This window comes from Oryctolagus cuniculus, chromosome 6 (genome assembly GCF_051225735.1).
Source record: "Oryctolagus cuniculus isolate XC-2025 breed Fujian yellow rabbit chromosome 6, ASM5122573v1, whole genome shotgun sequence".
NCBI classification, from domain to species: domain Eukaryota; kingdom Metazoa; phylum Chordata; class Mammalia; order Lagomorpha; family Leporidae; genus Oryctolagus; species Oryctolagus cuniculus.
The window spans coordinates 158,695,434-158,710,802 of NC_142872.1; the positions used below are offsets into that span (position 1 = coordinate 158,695,434).

Sequence of the window (15,369 nt, forward strand, 5' to 3'; positions counted from 1 at the left end):
CTGGCCCATCTCCAGCTGTCACAGGCATGTAGGGAGTAACCAAGATGGACACTGTCTCTCTATATATCTGTCTCTCCCTCTGACTCTCTCTGGCTCTCTGCCTCTCAAATAGAAAAATAGTTCAAAAAATTTAAATATTCAAAGCAAACATACAATCATTATTTATTAAAATTGGGTGGTAGAACTATAGCTGCATATTTTAACATTTATGTGTACCTGAAATAGTGTATGATTATTATTTTTTTGATTTTATGAGATTCTGTAATCTATGTATTTAAAGCTGTCACAGCGTGGAATCAAATCAGTTGACTATAGTTGCAATTCACTTAAATGAGAACTGAAAATTCAGATTTGTTTAAAAAAAAAGGAGGGGTTAGTAATCATATTAAAAACTTATTATCTAACTCACAAAACAGAATGTTTTCATGATGTAATTAGAATTATCCAATTTATAATCCTGTGATCTGTATGTAGCTTTTCTAAAATATTCCCACTTTATAAATCAAAATAAACCTCTTTAATTCATCTTTCCTGTGCGTCTTTGATAGAGATTTCTCTGAGGATAATTTTAGATGCAATTTAGAGTTACTGGTATGGAGAGGCACTGTTTTCTAAGGGAAGAAAATTTCACAGTATTATTGCAAACAATGGGATGCTTCTATCCTGCCTGCCCTCCCAATTCACATCATATTTTATTCTTCAAATCAATCTTCTGGAAAATAAATGACACCCTGAAGACCTCAGGAAGGCAACTTAGTTTGCTGTTTTTCCCAGGAGTTAACTGGAAAGTCAGCGCTAATGAGTTACATACAGTGGGGTATTGATGTCGGTGTACCATCGTCCATCAAAGCCTGGATTACTTCTCTTGTCTACATTTCCATGCTCCTCTTGAAGTTTCTTCTGAGCCTCTTCTCTCTCTTTGGCTCGTTTGAGGCAGTAAGCTTGTTCTTGTTCTCTGATTTGTTGTTCAGTTACTGGATAGTTCTGCAATGCCTGAATCCTTTCTGAACGTTCTATTTCTTTACCATCCAGCCACTTAAATAAAAAGCAAAAAAACACAGTACAGTTACTCACATGTAGCAGTGTATATCAGCATTGTATATCAGTGTTGCAGTATTTAGAATTTAGAAATAATAATACAACAACCTTAGCGATTTAAAATTAAACCAAAGTAATTAATAGGAAATATCAGAAACATTGATCTAAATTGATATTTATTTCAATCAACAGTTTATAAAATACCTTTACCAGTAATAATAATAAGTAGGCTTTCTGTAAAAGCCGATAATTATAGACAAACTTTCAAAGTACCTTGTATTACTTTTTTTAAAAGATTTATTTATTTGAAAGAGCTACACAGAGAGAGAAGGAGAGCCAGAGAGAGAGGTCTTCCATCTGCTGGTTCACTCCCCAATTATCTGCAACTGCCAGAACTGCACCAATCTGAAGCCAGGAGCCAGGAGCTTCCTCCAAGTCTCCCACGTGGGTGCAGGGGCCCAAGGACTTGGGCCATCCTGTACTGCTTTCCCAGGCCACAGCAGAGGGCTGATCAGAAGTAGAGCAGCTCGGGCTGGAACCAGCGCCCATATGGGATGCCGGCACTGCAGGTGGCGGCTTTACCCACTATGCCACAGCATCGGCCCCGCTTGTATTACTTTTATAAATGTTCCCTCTACCAAGAATTTCAATGCTGAAGTCAAAGCATGGTTCCAAAGTGTAACAATAACACTTCCCGAATGCTCTCTATGAAAAGGGCAGAAAGTTGATGCACACTCATTTCCTTGGCCCTGTCCCACGGTGCTAGGAAACCAGGCACTCAGAAGCCCACCCAGATGACTACTGCATCCTAAGTGTGCTCATCATCCTATCAAAGCCGTCAATTTAAGATACTTACTTATTTATTACATAAAATCAGATGCATTTCAATTTAAGATACCTGCTTATTTATTATATAAAGTCAGATGCATTTGAATTTAAGATACTTATTTATTATATAAAATCAGATGCATTTCAATTTAAGATACTTATTTATTATATAAAACCAGATGCATTTTATAGGAACAGGTGAAATACTCATGAAGACATGGTAGGCTGATATTGGTTCTTCAATAATGTCCACATTCTTACCTCCATGAATGTAACCTTACATGGCAAAAAGCATTTTGCAGATGTGATTTAGGTTAAGGGTCTGGGATGAACAGAGTAGATGGTCCTTACATAGCTCACCAGTAAAAGAGGCAGAAGTGGCAGGGTAAGGGTGGGGAGAGATGTAAAGATGCTATACTGCTGGCTTTGAAGATGGGGAAGAGACCACTAGCCCAGAAATGCAGGGGCCTTCTAGAAGCTGAACAAAGAGAGGAAAAGAATTCCTCCCAGAGTTTCCAGGAGGAATAGACCCACTAACACCTGGGCTTCAGCCCAATGAAGCCATTTCAGACTTCTGACCTCTACAACTACAAGATAGTAAATATGTATTGCTTTAAGATACAAGTTTGTGTTAATTTGTTACAACAGCAAAAAGCAAAGGCTAAAATAAAAGCGAAAACACATATACAATTTAGTAAAATACACGTTTTAAAAACTATCAGGAGAGGACTTGGAAAAATGGTGGATTAGGGAGCAGCACGCTTCACAGGGCTAGGAAGAAACAGTGCAGAGAATAGTGTAGGAGGTACATGCTCAGAAGTGGAGAGAAAACCACCTGGGAAGCCCCGCGGTAGGAGGGGAAACGGCTTGAATGTGTGTGGTGAGTGCTAACACAAACCCCGAAAACCTGAGAACTTGAGTCACAGACAGTCAGAACCGACAGCTCAAAATTTTGAGATGGAGGAAGTTGGTCTGCACCAATCTTTGGGAGTACTGAGCCAGAGAGCAAGGCATGGGTCTGGACTGGAGCCTGGGGAGCTGGTGGTTGCTGGTGGTTGCCTGTGGTCCTAGTGGAAGTGGAGAGGGGCAGCTGATTCAAACCAGTATCTCCAAAACAGAATGCGCGAGCTGGCTGAGAGAGGGTGGGTGCCATTTTAAAACAGGACTACCACTAGGGAAGCCTGTAGCTCACTGCGTCAGGACACTTGAATGCAGCACTGGCAGCAAAGGCGGGCAGGCATTAAGCCAGTGGCTCTAGCGTGTGGGTGTGATCTAGGGCAACAAGGGGAAGGAACAGTCCACAGCCCCCACTGCCTCAGAGCTCGGCGGGAAGGTGGCGGGCACCTACGAGAGACGAGGAACTCCCACACCAGCAGCACCCTCTGGTCTAGGTGTCTCCGGGAGCCTTATGTGCTGAGACCTTGAGGCCTCTGTGGCTACGTGAAAAGGCATAGGGCTTAGCTGGGATCCAACTTGGGTGTTACCCTAGAAACTCACCTTAACCTACAGCATTGACCAGAGTCCCCTGGACACACCCTCTACACACTTCCTGGTAGTCTCTGAAAGGGCAGACATTGCATGAAGCCAAAGAAGCATAACCCCAAAGATAAAAACCAACAGAAGAAAAAAAAAATCAACTCCACAAATGCTGAAACATAAGAGCCGAAATTCAAGAAAGAATAAGGAAGTAACCATGATCCCCACAGAGGAACACAACATTGCAATATTAGAATGTGAAGAGGAAGAGACCGAGGAGATGCCAGAAGTGGAATTTAGAAAAAATCATAGGGTTACTCAAAAAATCAGAAGCAAATTCATGAACTAAAGAAAACCATACATGATATGAATGAAAATTTTTCCCAGGAAATTGAGACTATAAAGAGAAATCAAAGTGGAATATTAGAGATGAAGAATTCAATGGGTCAAATAAAAAAAAAAGTGGTGGAAAGTCTTAACAGCAGACTTGATGAGGCAGAAGGAAGAATATCTGAACTAGAAGACAAATCTATGGAAATCTTAGAGTCAGAAAAAAAAAGAAGAAGAAGAAAATAGAAAACTTAAAAACAGTGTTGCAGGGGCCAGTGCTGTGGCACAATAAATTAATCCTCCACCTGCAGCACCGGTATCCCATATAAGCGCTAGTTCTAGTCCCAGCTGCTCCTCTTCCAATTAGTTCTCTGCTAGGGCCTGGGAAAGCAATGGAAGATGGCACAAGTGCTTGGATCCCTGCACCTGCGTGGGAGACCTGCAAGAAGCTCCTGGCTCTTGGCTTTCGATGGGCCCAGCTCTGGCTGTTGCAGCCAAATGTGGAGTAAACCAGTGGATGGAAGACTTTTCCCTCTGTCTCTAAGTCTACCTCTCAAATAAATCAATAAAATCTTTAAAAAAAAAAACAGTGTTGAAGATCTATGAGATAATATCAAATGACCCAACATACAGATCTTATGAGTTCCTGAAGAAGTAGAAGGAGTGAAGGGAATAGAAAGCCTATTTAGTGAAATAATTACAGAAAACTTCCCTAATTTGAAGAAAGAAATGGATGTTCAAGTAGAAGAAGCACACAGGACTCCTAACAGACATGACCAGAAAAGATCTCACCATGACATATTGTAGTCAAACTTTCCATAGTAAAACATAAAGAAAAGATTCTAAAATGAGCACAAGAGAAATACCAGATTACTTTCAGAGAGGCTCCAATTAGACTCACAGCTGACTTCTCATCAGAAACCCTAAAGGCTAGAAGGGAATGTGTGAGATATAGTCCAAGTCTTAAAAGAAAAAAACTGTCAACCCAGAATACTTCACCTCACAAAGCTTGCATTTATTAGTGAAGATGAAATAAAGACCTTCCATAAGAAACAGAAGTTGAAAGAATTTGTTGACACTCATCCAGCCTTACAGAAGATGCTTAAGGATGTGCTACACACAGAAACATGGCCATCACTATGAAAGAATGAGAAGGCAGAAGAGCCACTAGTGAAAATACAAAAGAAATCCTAAGTAAACAATAGGAATATTTATGGAAAAATGGCAGGGCCAAGTCAGTACTCATCAATAGTCACCTGGAATGTAAATAACCTCAGTTCTCCCGTTAAAAGATACAGATTTGCTGAATGGATTGAAAACAACATCCATCTATTTGCTGCTTACAAGAAACACATCTCACCAACAAAGATACATGCAGACTGAAAGTGAAAGGATGGAAAAAGATAGTCCATGCTAACAGAAACCAAAAAAGAGCTGGTGTTGCTATCCTAATATCACAAAAAATAAACTTCAACATAACAACTGTTAAAAGAGATGAAGAAGGGCATTATTTAAAGAGGAAGGGATCAATCCAACAGGAAAATGTGACTATAATAAACATATATGCAACTATCACAGGGTACCTGTGTACTCAGAAAATGCTAATAGACCTAAAGGGAGACATAGACTCCAATACAATAGTAATGGGGATTTCAATACCCCACTTTCAGCAATGGACAGATCAACCAGACAGAAAACCAGCAAGGAAACAACAGAGTTAATTGACACTATAGACCAAATGGACCTAACAGTTATCTATGGAACCTTTTACCCAACAAAGACAGAATACAGATTCCTTTCATCAGTGTATAGAACATTCTCTAGGACAGACCATATGCTAGGTCACAAAGCAAGTCTCAGGAAATTCAAAAACATTGAAATAATTCCATGCATCTTCTCAGACCACAATGCAATAAAGCTTTAGATCAACAACTCAAGAATCTCTAAAACATACATAAACAATGGGAGACTAAAAAGCATGCTCCTGAATGAACAGTGTGTCACTGAAGAAATTAAAAGAGAAATCAAAAAAAATTTCTGGAAACAAATGAAGATGACAATACATCATATCAAAATCTATGGGATACAGCAAAAACAGTGTTAAGAGGGAAGTTCATATCAATTAGAGTACCAAAGTTACTAAATAAATGAGCTATCAATGCATCTCAAGGACCTAGAATATCAATAACAAACCAGTAGGAGGAAAGAAATAATCAAAATTAGAGAAGAAATAAACAAAATTAAAACCAAAAAAATTACAAAAAATCAGTGAAATAAAAAGCTGATTTTTTGAAAAACAAACGAATTGATATACCATTGGTGCAAATAACAAAATAAAAGAAGGAAAAGACCCAAATCAATAAAATCAGAGATGAAAAAGGAAACATAACAACAGACAGCACAGAAATAAAAAGAATCATCAGCAATTATTACAAAGAGCTGTATGCCAACAAAAAGGGAAACCTAGAAGAAATGGATAGATTCCTAGAAAGATACAATCTACCAAAATTAAGTCATGAAGATATAGAAAACTTAAACAGACCAATAACCAAGACAAAGATCGAATCAGTAATAAAGATCCTAACAACAAAGCAAAGCTGAGGACTGTATAGCTTCATTGCTGAATTCTACCAGACATTTAAAGAAGAACTAATTCCAATTCCTTCTCAAGCTATTCAAAACAATTGAAAAGGAGGGAATCCTCCCAAACTCCATCTACGAAGCCTGCATCACCTTAATACCTAGTCCTGGAAAAGATGCAACAAAGAAAGAGAACTATAGACCAAAATCCCTGGTGAATGTAGATGTAAAAATCCTCAACAAAATATTAGCTAATAAAATCCAACAACACATCAGAAAGATCATCTACCCTGTCAAAATGGGATTTATCGGGCGGAGCCAAGATGGCGGAATAGTGAGGGCGCGCACCGATAGTCCGGGAAAATTTAGTTTAATAAAAGGGGAGTTACGGTAGCCTCAGAAAAAAGAACCAGGAAAATATTGCAGAGGAAACTCTTCTGGATCCAGTGGTCGTGAATCGGAGGACCTACTGGGAGAACAAGGTCGCCCACCGCGCGAAAGCCGAGCCGCGGGACCGAGCCACTGGACCGAGCCGCGGAAGCCGAGCCACGGGACCGAGCTGCGCAAGCCGCAGGCTCTGCACACCAGTGCTCGAAGGGGAGTGCAACAGCGGGGAGACTTGGGACGTCCAGGGCTCCAAGTCCACACATCGGCGCTGGAAGGGGAGCGGACCTGCGTGGAGAGCGTGGGAGCCCACGGTTCGGGACACCAGCGGCAGACTCAACACACCAGCGCTGGAACGCGAGGTGAGCCGAACCTCAATAACCCGAGACACTGGCAGGCAAGCGGAGAGAGGAGACTAGAGCGAACGACCCCCGGGGGGGGGGACTTCACCAAGCTAACTGGAAGAGAGAGGAAAAAAAAAAAGGTGACTGGTACGGACACGTGTTTCTCTCTCTCCGCTCACCTCTCAAGGGCGAGCAAGACAAAGAGCAGGCGCCATCTTGGACATACGTCATAAACAGAGCGACCTCAGGTCTGCACCGGCCCTGATCCTAGCAGAAAAACCTGACTCTGGGCGGGGCGAATTAACAGGAGATTAGGACCTAGTAAATTTGTGGTGCTACTGAACTGAGACTGTGAAAAAAGAGACGGTGGGGGAGAGAACTCACGGAATTCACGTGAGCACTCTCCAGAGACGCTACAATTCCGTAACTTTGGCAACCCAGTGGGAGACTGAAGGAGACTTTGAGCCCACTCTGAGGGCCGAACAGATTCCCTGTGTGGTCCTTGGGAAAGAGCTTCTGATCTCTGGCTCCTGCGGGTATATCATTTGCCTGCTAACTACCTCCAACTTCGTTCAGCTGTGCAGAATAACTTCCCTTTTGAATCAAAAGAGAGAGAGAGAGAGAGAGAGAGAGAGAGAGGTTTACCACGCCTAACCTGGGAGTGTCACCTTTGGCACACCAAACAGAGCTCTCAGGCCACACCCATCTCAAGCCCTAAGGCTCCATCAAAAACAGATAGTCCACTTAATCTAGAGTCATAGTATAACAAGAAAAAGCACCACAGTGAAGAAACCAAATATCTCCAATATGCCAAATAACAAACGCAAAAACCAAGGTAATAAAAACAAGGAAGTCACCATGAAGCCCTCAAATGAAAAAGACACCCCAATTCAAGATTATGAGGATGATGACATAGAAGAAATGCAAGAAGCAGATCTCAAAAAATTGATAAGAACATTAAGAAGTTCTCAAAAACAAATTCTTGAACTACAGAAATCCTTAATGGACAAGATAGAAAATCTCTCTCGTGAAAATGAAATATTAAGGAGGAATCAAAATGAAACGAAACAACTAGTACAACAGGAAACTGGGATAGTGACTGAAGTGAAGAATTCAATAGATCAAATGAAAAACACAATAGAGAGCCTTACAAACAGAATGGGAGAAGCAGAAGAGAGAATATCGGACTTAGAAGACAGAGAACAGGAAAGGATACAGTCAAACCAAAGAAAAGACGAGGAAATTGGAAATCTAAAACATATTGTCGGGAATCTTCAGGATACTATTAAAAAACCCAACATTCGGGTTCTAGGAGTTCCTGAAGGCATGGAGAGGGAGAAAGGATCAGAAGGCCTTTTTAGTGAGATATTAGCAGAAAATTCCCCAGGTTTGGAGAAGGACAGAGAAATCCTAGTACAGGAAGCTCACAGAACCCCTAATAAACACGACTAAAAGAGATCCTCACCACGACACGTTGTAATTAAACTCTCCACAGTGAAACATAAAGAAAAGATCCTAAAATGTGCAAGAGAGAAACGTCAGATTACTCTCAGAGGATCTCCAGACTCACAGCTGACTTCTCATCAGAAACCCTACAAGTTAGGAGGGAATGGCGAGATATAGCCCAGGTACTAAGAGAGAACAACTGCCAGCCCAGAATATTATATCCTGCAAAGCTATCATTTGTGAATGAAGGTGAAATAAAGACTTTTCATAGCAAACAGAAATTGAAAGAATTTGTTGCCACTCGTCCAGCCCTGCAAAAGATGCTTAAAGATGTGTTACACACAGAAACAAAGAAACACGGTCATCAATATGAAAGAAGGTAAAGGAAGGAAACCAAGGAAGGAAACCTCACAGCAAAAGATCACAGGGAATTCAAAGCATATATTAGAACTTATCTTTGGCAAATGGCAGGGCAAAGTTACCACTTATCATTAGTCACATTGAACGTGAATGGCCTGAACTGTCCAGTTAAAAGACACCGATTGGCTGATTGGGTTAAGGAACAAAACCCATCTATTTGCTGCTTACAAGAAACACATCTTTCCAACAAAGATCCATACAGACTGAAAGTGAAAGGCTTGAAAAAGATATACCATGCCAACAGAAATGAAAAAAGAGCGGGCGTAGCCATCTTAATATCAGACACCATAAACTTTACCACAAAAACCGTTAAGAGAGACAAAGAGGGACACTACATAATGATTAAGGGATCAATTCAACAGGAAGATATAACAATTATCAATGTATATGCACCTAACTACAGGGCACCGGTTTATCTAAAAGATTTGTTAACGGACTTAAAGGGAGACTTAGACCCCAATACAATAGTACTGGGGGACTTCAATACTCCACTCTCAGAAATAGACAGATCAATAGGACAGAAGATCAACAAGGATACAGTAGATTTAAACGACACTATAGCCCAAATGGATCTAACAGATATATACAGAACTTTCAATCCTACAGGTAAAGATTTTACGTTCTTCTCAGCAGTACATGGAACCTTCTCTAGGATTGAGCACATACTAGGCCATAAAGCAAGTCTCAGCAAATTCAAAAGAATTAGAATCATACCATGCAGCTTCTCAGACCATAAAGGAATGAAGTTGGAAATTAGCAACTCAGGAATCCCTAGAGCATGCGCAAACACATGGAGATTGAACAACATGCTCCTGAATGAACAATGGGTCATAGAAGAAATCAAAAGAGAAATCAAAAACTTTCTGGAAGTAAATGAGGATAACAGCACAACATACCAAAACTTATGGGACGCAGCAAAAGCAGTGTTAAGAGGGAAGTTTATATCAATAGGTGCCTACATCAAGAAATTGGAAAGGCACCAAATAGATGAGCTTTCAAATCACCTCAAGGATCTAGAAAACCTACAGCAAACCAGACCCAAATCTAGTAGGAGAAGAGAAATAATTAAAATCAGAGAAGAAATCAACAGGATTGAATCAAGAAAAACATTACAAAAAATCAGCCAAACGAGGAGCTGGTTTTTTGAAAACATAAACAAAATTGACACCCCATTGGCCCAACTAACTAAAAAAAGAAGAGAAAAGACCCAAATCAATAAAATCAGAGATGAAAAAGGAAACGTAACAACAGACACCACAGAAATAAAAAGAATCATCAGAAATTACTACAAGGACTTGTATGCCAGCAAACAAGGAAACCTATCAGAAATGGATACATTCCTGGACACATGCAACCTACCTAAGTTGAACCAGGAAGACATCGAAAACCTAAACAGACCCATAACTGAGACAGAAATTGAAACAGTAATAAAGGCCCTCCCAACAAAGAAAAGCCCAGGACCAGATGGATTCACTGCTGAATTCTACCAGACATTTAAAGAAGAACTAACTCCAATTCTTCTCAAACTATTCAGAACAATCGAAGAAGAGGGAATCCTCCCAAATTCTTTCTATGAAGCCAGCATCACCTTAATTCCTAAGCCGGAAAGAGATGCAGCATTGAAAGAGAATTACAGACCAATATCCCTGATGAACATAGATGCAAAAATCCTCAATAAAATTCTCGCCAATAGAATGCAACAACACATCAGAAAGATCATCCACCCAGACCAAGTGGGATTTATCCCTGGTACGCAGGGATGGTTTAATGTGCGCAAAACAATCAATGTGATACACCACATTAACAGACTGCAGAAGAAAAACCATATGATTATCTCAATAGATGCCGAGAAAGCATTTGATAAAATACAACACCCGTTCATGATGAAAACTCTAAGCAAACTGTAGCAATACAATCAAAGCAATCTATGAAAAACCCACAGCCAACATCCTATTGAATGGGGAAAAGTTGGAAGCATTTCCACTGAGATCTGGGACCAGACAGGGATGTCCACTCTCACCACTGCTATTCAATATAGTTCTGGAGGTTCTAGCCAGAGCTATTAGGCAAGAAAAAGAAATTAAAGGGATACAAATTGGGAAGGAAGAACTCAAACTATCCCTCTTTGCAGATGACATGATTCTTTATTTAGGGGACCCAAAGAACTCTACTAAGAGACTATTGGAACTCATAGAAGATTTTGGCAAAGTAGCAGGGTATAAAATCAATGCACAAAAATCAACAGCCTTTGTATACACAGGCAATGCCATGGCTGAGGAAGAACTTCTAAGATCAATCCCATTCACAATAGCTACAAAAACAATCAAATACCTTGGAATAAACTTAACCAAGGACGTTAAAGATCTCTACGATGAAAATTACAAAACCTTAAAGAAAGAAATAGAAGAGGATACCAAGAAATGGAAAAATCTTCCATGCTCATCGATTGGAAGAATCAATATCATCAAAATGTCCATTCTCCCAAAAGCAATTTATAAATTCAATGCAATACCAATCAAGATACTGAAGACCTTCTTCTCAGATCTGGAAAAATTGGTGCTGAAATTTATATGGAGGCACAAGAGACCTCGAATAGCTAAAGCAATCTTGCACAACAAAAACAAAGCCGGAGGCATCACAATACCAGATTTCAGGACATACTACAGGGCAGTTGTAATCAAAACAGCATGGTACTGGTACAGAAACAGATGGATAGACCAATGGAACAGAATTGAAACACCAGAAATCAACCCAAACATCTACAGCCAACTTATATTTGATCAAGGATCTAAAACTACTTCCTGGAGCAAGGACAGTCTATTCAATAAATGGTGCTGGGAAAATTGGATTTCCACGTGCAGAATCATGAAGCAAGACCCCTACCTTACACCTTACACAAAAATCCACTCAACATGGATTAAAGACCTAAATCTACGACCTGACACCATCAAGTTACTAGAGAACATTGGAGAAACCCTTCAAGATATTGGCACAGGCAAAGAGTTTCTGGAAAAGACCCGGGAGGCACAGGCAGTCAAAGCCAAAATTAACTATTGGGATTGCATCAAATTGAGAAGTTTCTGTACTGCAAAAGAAACAGTCAGGAGAGTGAAGAGACAACCGACAGAATGGGAAAAAATATTTGCAAACTATGCAACAGATAAAGGGTTAATAACCAGAATCTACAAAGAGATCAAGAAACTCCACAAAAACAAAACCAACAACCCAATTAAGAGATGGGCCAAGGACCTCAATAGACATTTTTCAAAAGAGGAAATCCAAATGGCCAAGAGGCACATGAAAAAATGTTCAAGGTCATTAGCAATCAGGGAAATGCAAATCAAAACCACAATGAGGTTCGACCTCACCCCAGTTAGAATGGCTCACATGCAGAAATCTACCAACAACAGATGCTGGCGAGGATGTGGGGAAAAAGGGACACTAACCCACTGTTGGTGGGAATGCAAACTGGTCAAGCCACTATGGACGTCAGACTGGAGATCCCTCAGAAACCTGAAGATAACCCTACCGTTCGACCCAGCCATCCCACTCCTTGGAATTTACCCAAAGGAATTTAAATTGGCAAACAAAAAAGCGGTCTGCACCCTAATGTTTATTGCAGCTCAATTCACAATAGCTAAGACCTGGAACCAACCTAAATGCCCATCAACGGTAGACTGGATAAAGAAATTATGGGATATGTACTCTTTAGAATACTATACCGCAGTAAGAAACAACGAAATCCAGTCATTTGCAACAAAATGGAGGAATCTGGAACACATCATGCTGAGTGAAATAAGCCAGTCCCAAAGGGACAAATACCATATGTTCTCCCTGATCGGTGACAACTGACTGAACACCAAAAAGGAAACTTGTTGAAGTGGAATTGACACTACGGGAAATGGTGACTTGATCAGCATAGCCCTGACTGTTAATGAACAACTTAACACATTATCCCTCTTAGTAGTTGTTTTGTCTGTTCTACTTAATATGACTGGTTTAATTCTGTAATTAATACACAGTTATTCTTAAGTGTTGAAATTTAACTGAAATGTGATCCCTGTTAAACATAAGAGTAGGAATAAGAGAGGGAAGAGATATATAATTTGGGACATGCTCAAGCTGACTTGCCCCAAATGGTAGAGTTAGAAACATACCAGGGGACTCCAATTTAATCCCATCAAGGTGGCATGTACCAATGCCATCTCACAATTCCAAGTGATCAATTTCAGTTCACAAAAAATTGATCATAATGAAAGGACTAAGAGTCAAAGGGAGCACATAAACAAGTCTAGTACCTGCTAACACTAACCGATAGAATAAATAAAGGGGAGAGTGATCCAACATGGGAAGTGAAATACCCAGCAGACTCATAGAATGGCAGATGTCCTAAATAGCACTCTGGCCTCAGAATCAGCCCTAAAGGCATTCGGATCTGGCTGAAAAGCCCATGAGAGTATTTCAGGCATGGAAAGCCAAGACACTCTGGCAAAAGATCTCTGCGAGTGAGATCTCAGTGGAAAGAACAGGTCTTCAAAGAAGGAGGTACCTTTCTCTGAAGGGAGGAGAGAACCTCCACTTTGATTATGACCTTGTCTAAACAAGATAAGAATCGGAGAACTCAGAGGGCTTCCATAGCCTTGGGAACTCATGACTGGAGCATAGGGAGATTACTGATGCCATAGACAGGAGTGTCAATTGGTAAAGTCAACAACAGGAGTCACTGTGCACTTACTCCTCATGTAGGATCTCTGTCCTTAATGTGCTGTGCATTGAGATTTAATGCTATAACGAGTACTCAAACAATATATTTCACTTTGTGTTTTTATGGGGGTGCAAACTGTTGAAATCTTTACTTAATGCATACTAAACTGATCCTCTGTAAAAAAAAAAAATTATCAACTCCCAACTTGACTCTCACTGAGATTAAACATGACAATAGGTCTGATCTGATTTCATCATCATTAAAAAAATCATCTATTATTTTTCACTTTATGTTTCTGTGCGGGAGCAAACTGTTGAAATCCTTACTTAATGTATACTAAGCTGATCTTCTGTATATTAAGATAATCGAAAATGAATCTTGATGTGAATGGAAGGGGAGAGAGAGTGGGAAAGGGGAGGGCTGTGGGTGGGAGGGACGGTATGGGGGGGAAGCCATTGTAACCCATAAACCGTACTTTGGAAATTTATATTCATTAAATAAAAGTTAAAAAAAATGGGATTTATCCCCTGAATGCAGGGATGGTTCAACATTTGTAAATCAATCAATGAAATACACCACAGTAACTAAATGAAGAACAAAAACCATATAATTTAAGCATTTGATAAAATACAACATCATTTCATGATGACAACCATAAGGAAAATGGGTATAGAATGAACATTCCTGAATGCAATCAAGGCAATTTATGACAAACCCATGACAAACATCCTATTGTACACATAAAAGCTGGAAGCATTCCCCCTAAGATCTGGAACCAGACAAGGATGCTCACTCTCACCATTGCTATTTAATATAGTCCTGGAAGTTTTAGCTAGAGTCATTAGGCAAGAAAAAGAAAAAAAAAGGATACACATTAGAAAAGAGAAACTCAAGCTATCGTTATTTGCAGATGACATGATCCTATATATAGGAGATCCAAAAAACTCCACTGAGAGACTATTGGAACTCAAAAATGAGTTTGGTAAAGTAGCAGGATATAAAATTAACACAGAAAAATCAATAGCTTTTGTACACACCATGGCTGAGAACAAACTTGTAAGATCAGTACCATTAACAATAGCTCCAAAAAGAATTAAATACGTTGGAATAAATTTAACCAAGGATGTCAAAGATCTCTATGATGAATATTACAAAACACTAAAGAAAGAAATAGAAGAAGACACTAAAAATAGAAAAATAATCCATGTTCATGGATTTGAAGAATCAACATCATCAAAATGTCCATAGTACTGAAAGAAATTTAGAGATTCAATGTGATCCCAACCAAAATACCAATGACATTCTTCACAGATCTAGAAAAACAATGCTGAAATTCATATGGAAACACAAGAGACCCTGAATAGCTAAAGCAATCTTATACAAAAAAAAATCAAAGCTGGAGGCATCATGATACCTGATTTCAAGACATACTACAGGGAAGTTACAATCAAAACAGCCTGCTACTGGCACAAAAACATACTTATAGACCAACATAACAGAATAGAAACACAGGAAATCAGTCCATGCATCTATAGCCACCTTATATATTATAAAGGGGCCAAAATCAATCCATGGAGCAGAAACAATCTCTTCAACAAAAGGCACTGGGAAAACTGCATCTCCACATGCAGAAGTATGAAATTAGAACCTTACCTTACACCCTGCACAAAAACCCACTCAAAATGGATTAAGGACCTAAATCTATGACCCAATACCTTCAAATTATTAGAGAACATGGGGGAACCCTACAAGATATGAGCTTAGGCAAAGACACACAGGCAATCAGAACCAAAATTGACAAATGGGATTACATCAAGC

At 39.7% G+C, this 15,369-nt stretch overlaps 1 protein-coding gene across 4 annotated transcripts in view; it reads right to left on the bottom strand.

Moving 5' to 3' along the window:
- The window catches only part of DNAAF11 (dynein axonemal assembly factor 11), a 115,709-nt gene that overhangs the window by 53,716 nt on the left and 46,624 nt on the right, over positions 1–15,369 (bottom strand). For all 4 annotated transcript variants that reach the window (XM_051844036.3, XM_051844035.2, XM_089335723.1 and 1 more), the window contains one exon: positions 812–1,035. In XM_051844036.3, coding sequence (XP_051699996.1) covers positions 812–1,035 — 224 coding nt within the window. The remainder of the gene's footprint in view (positions 1–811; positions 1,036–15,369) is intronic.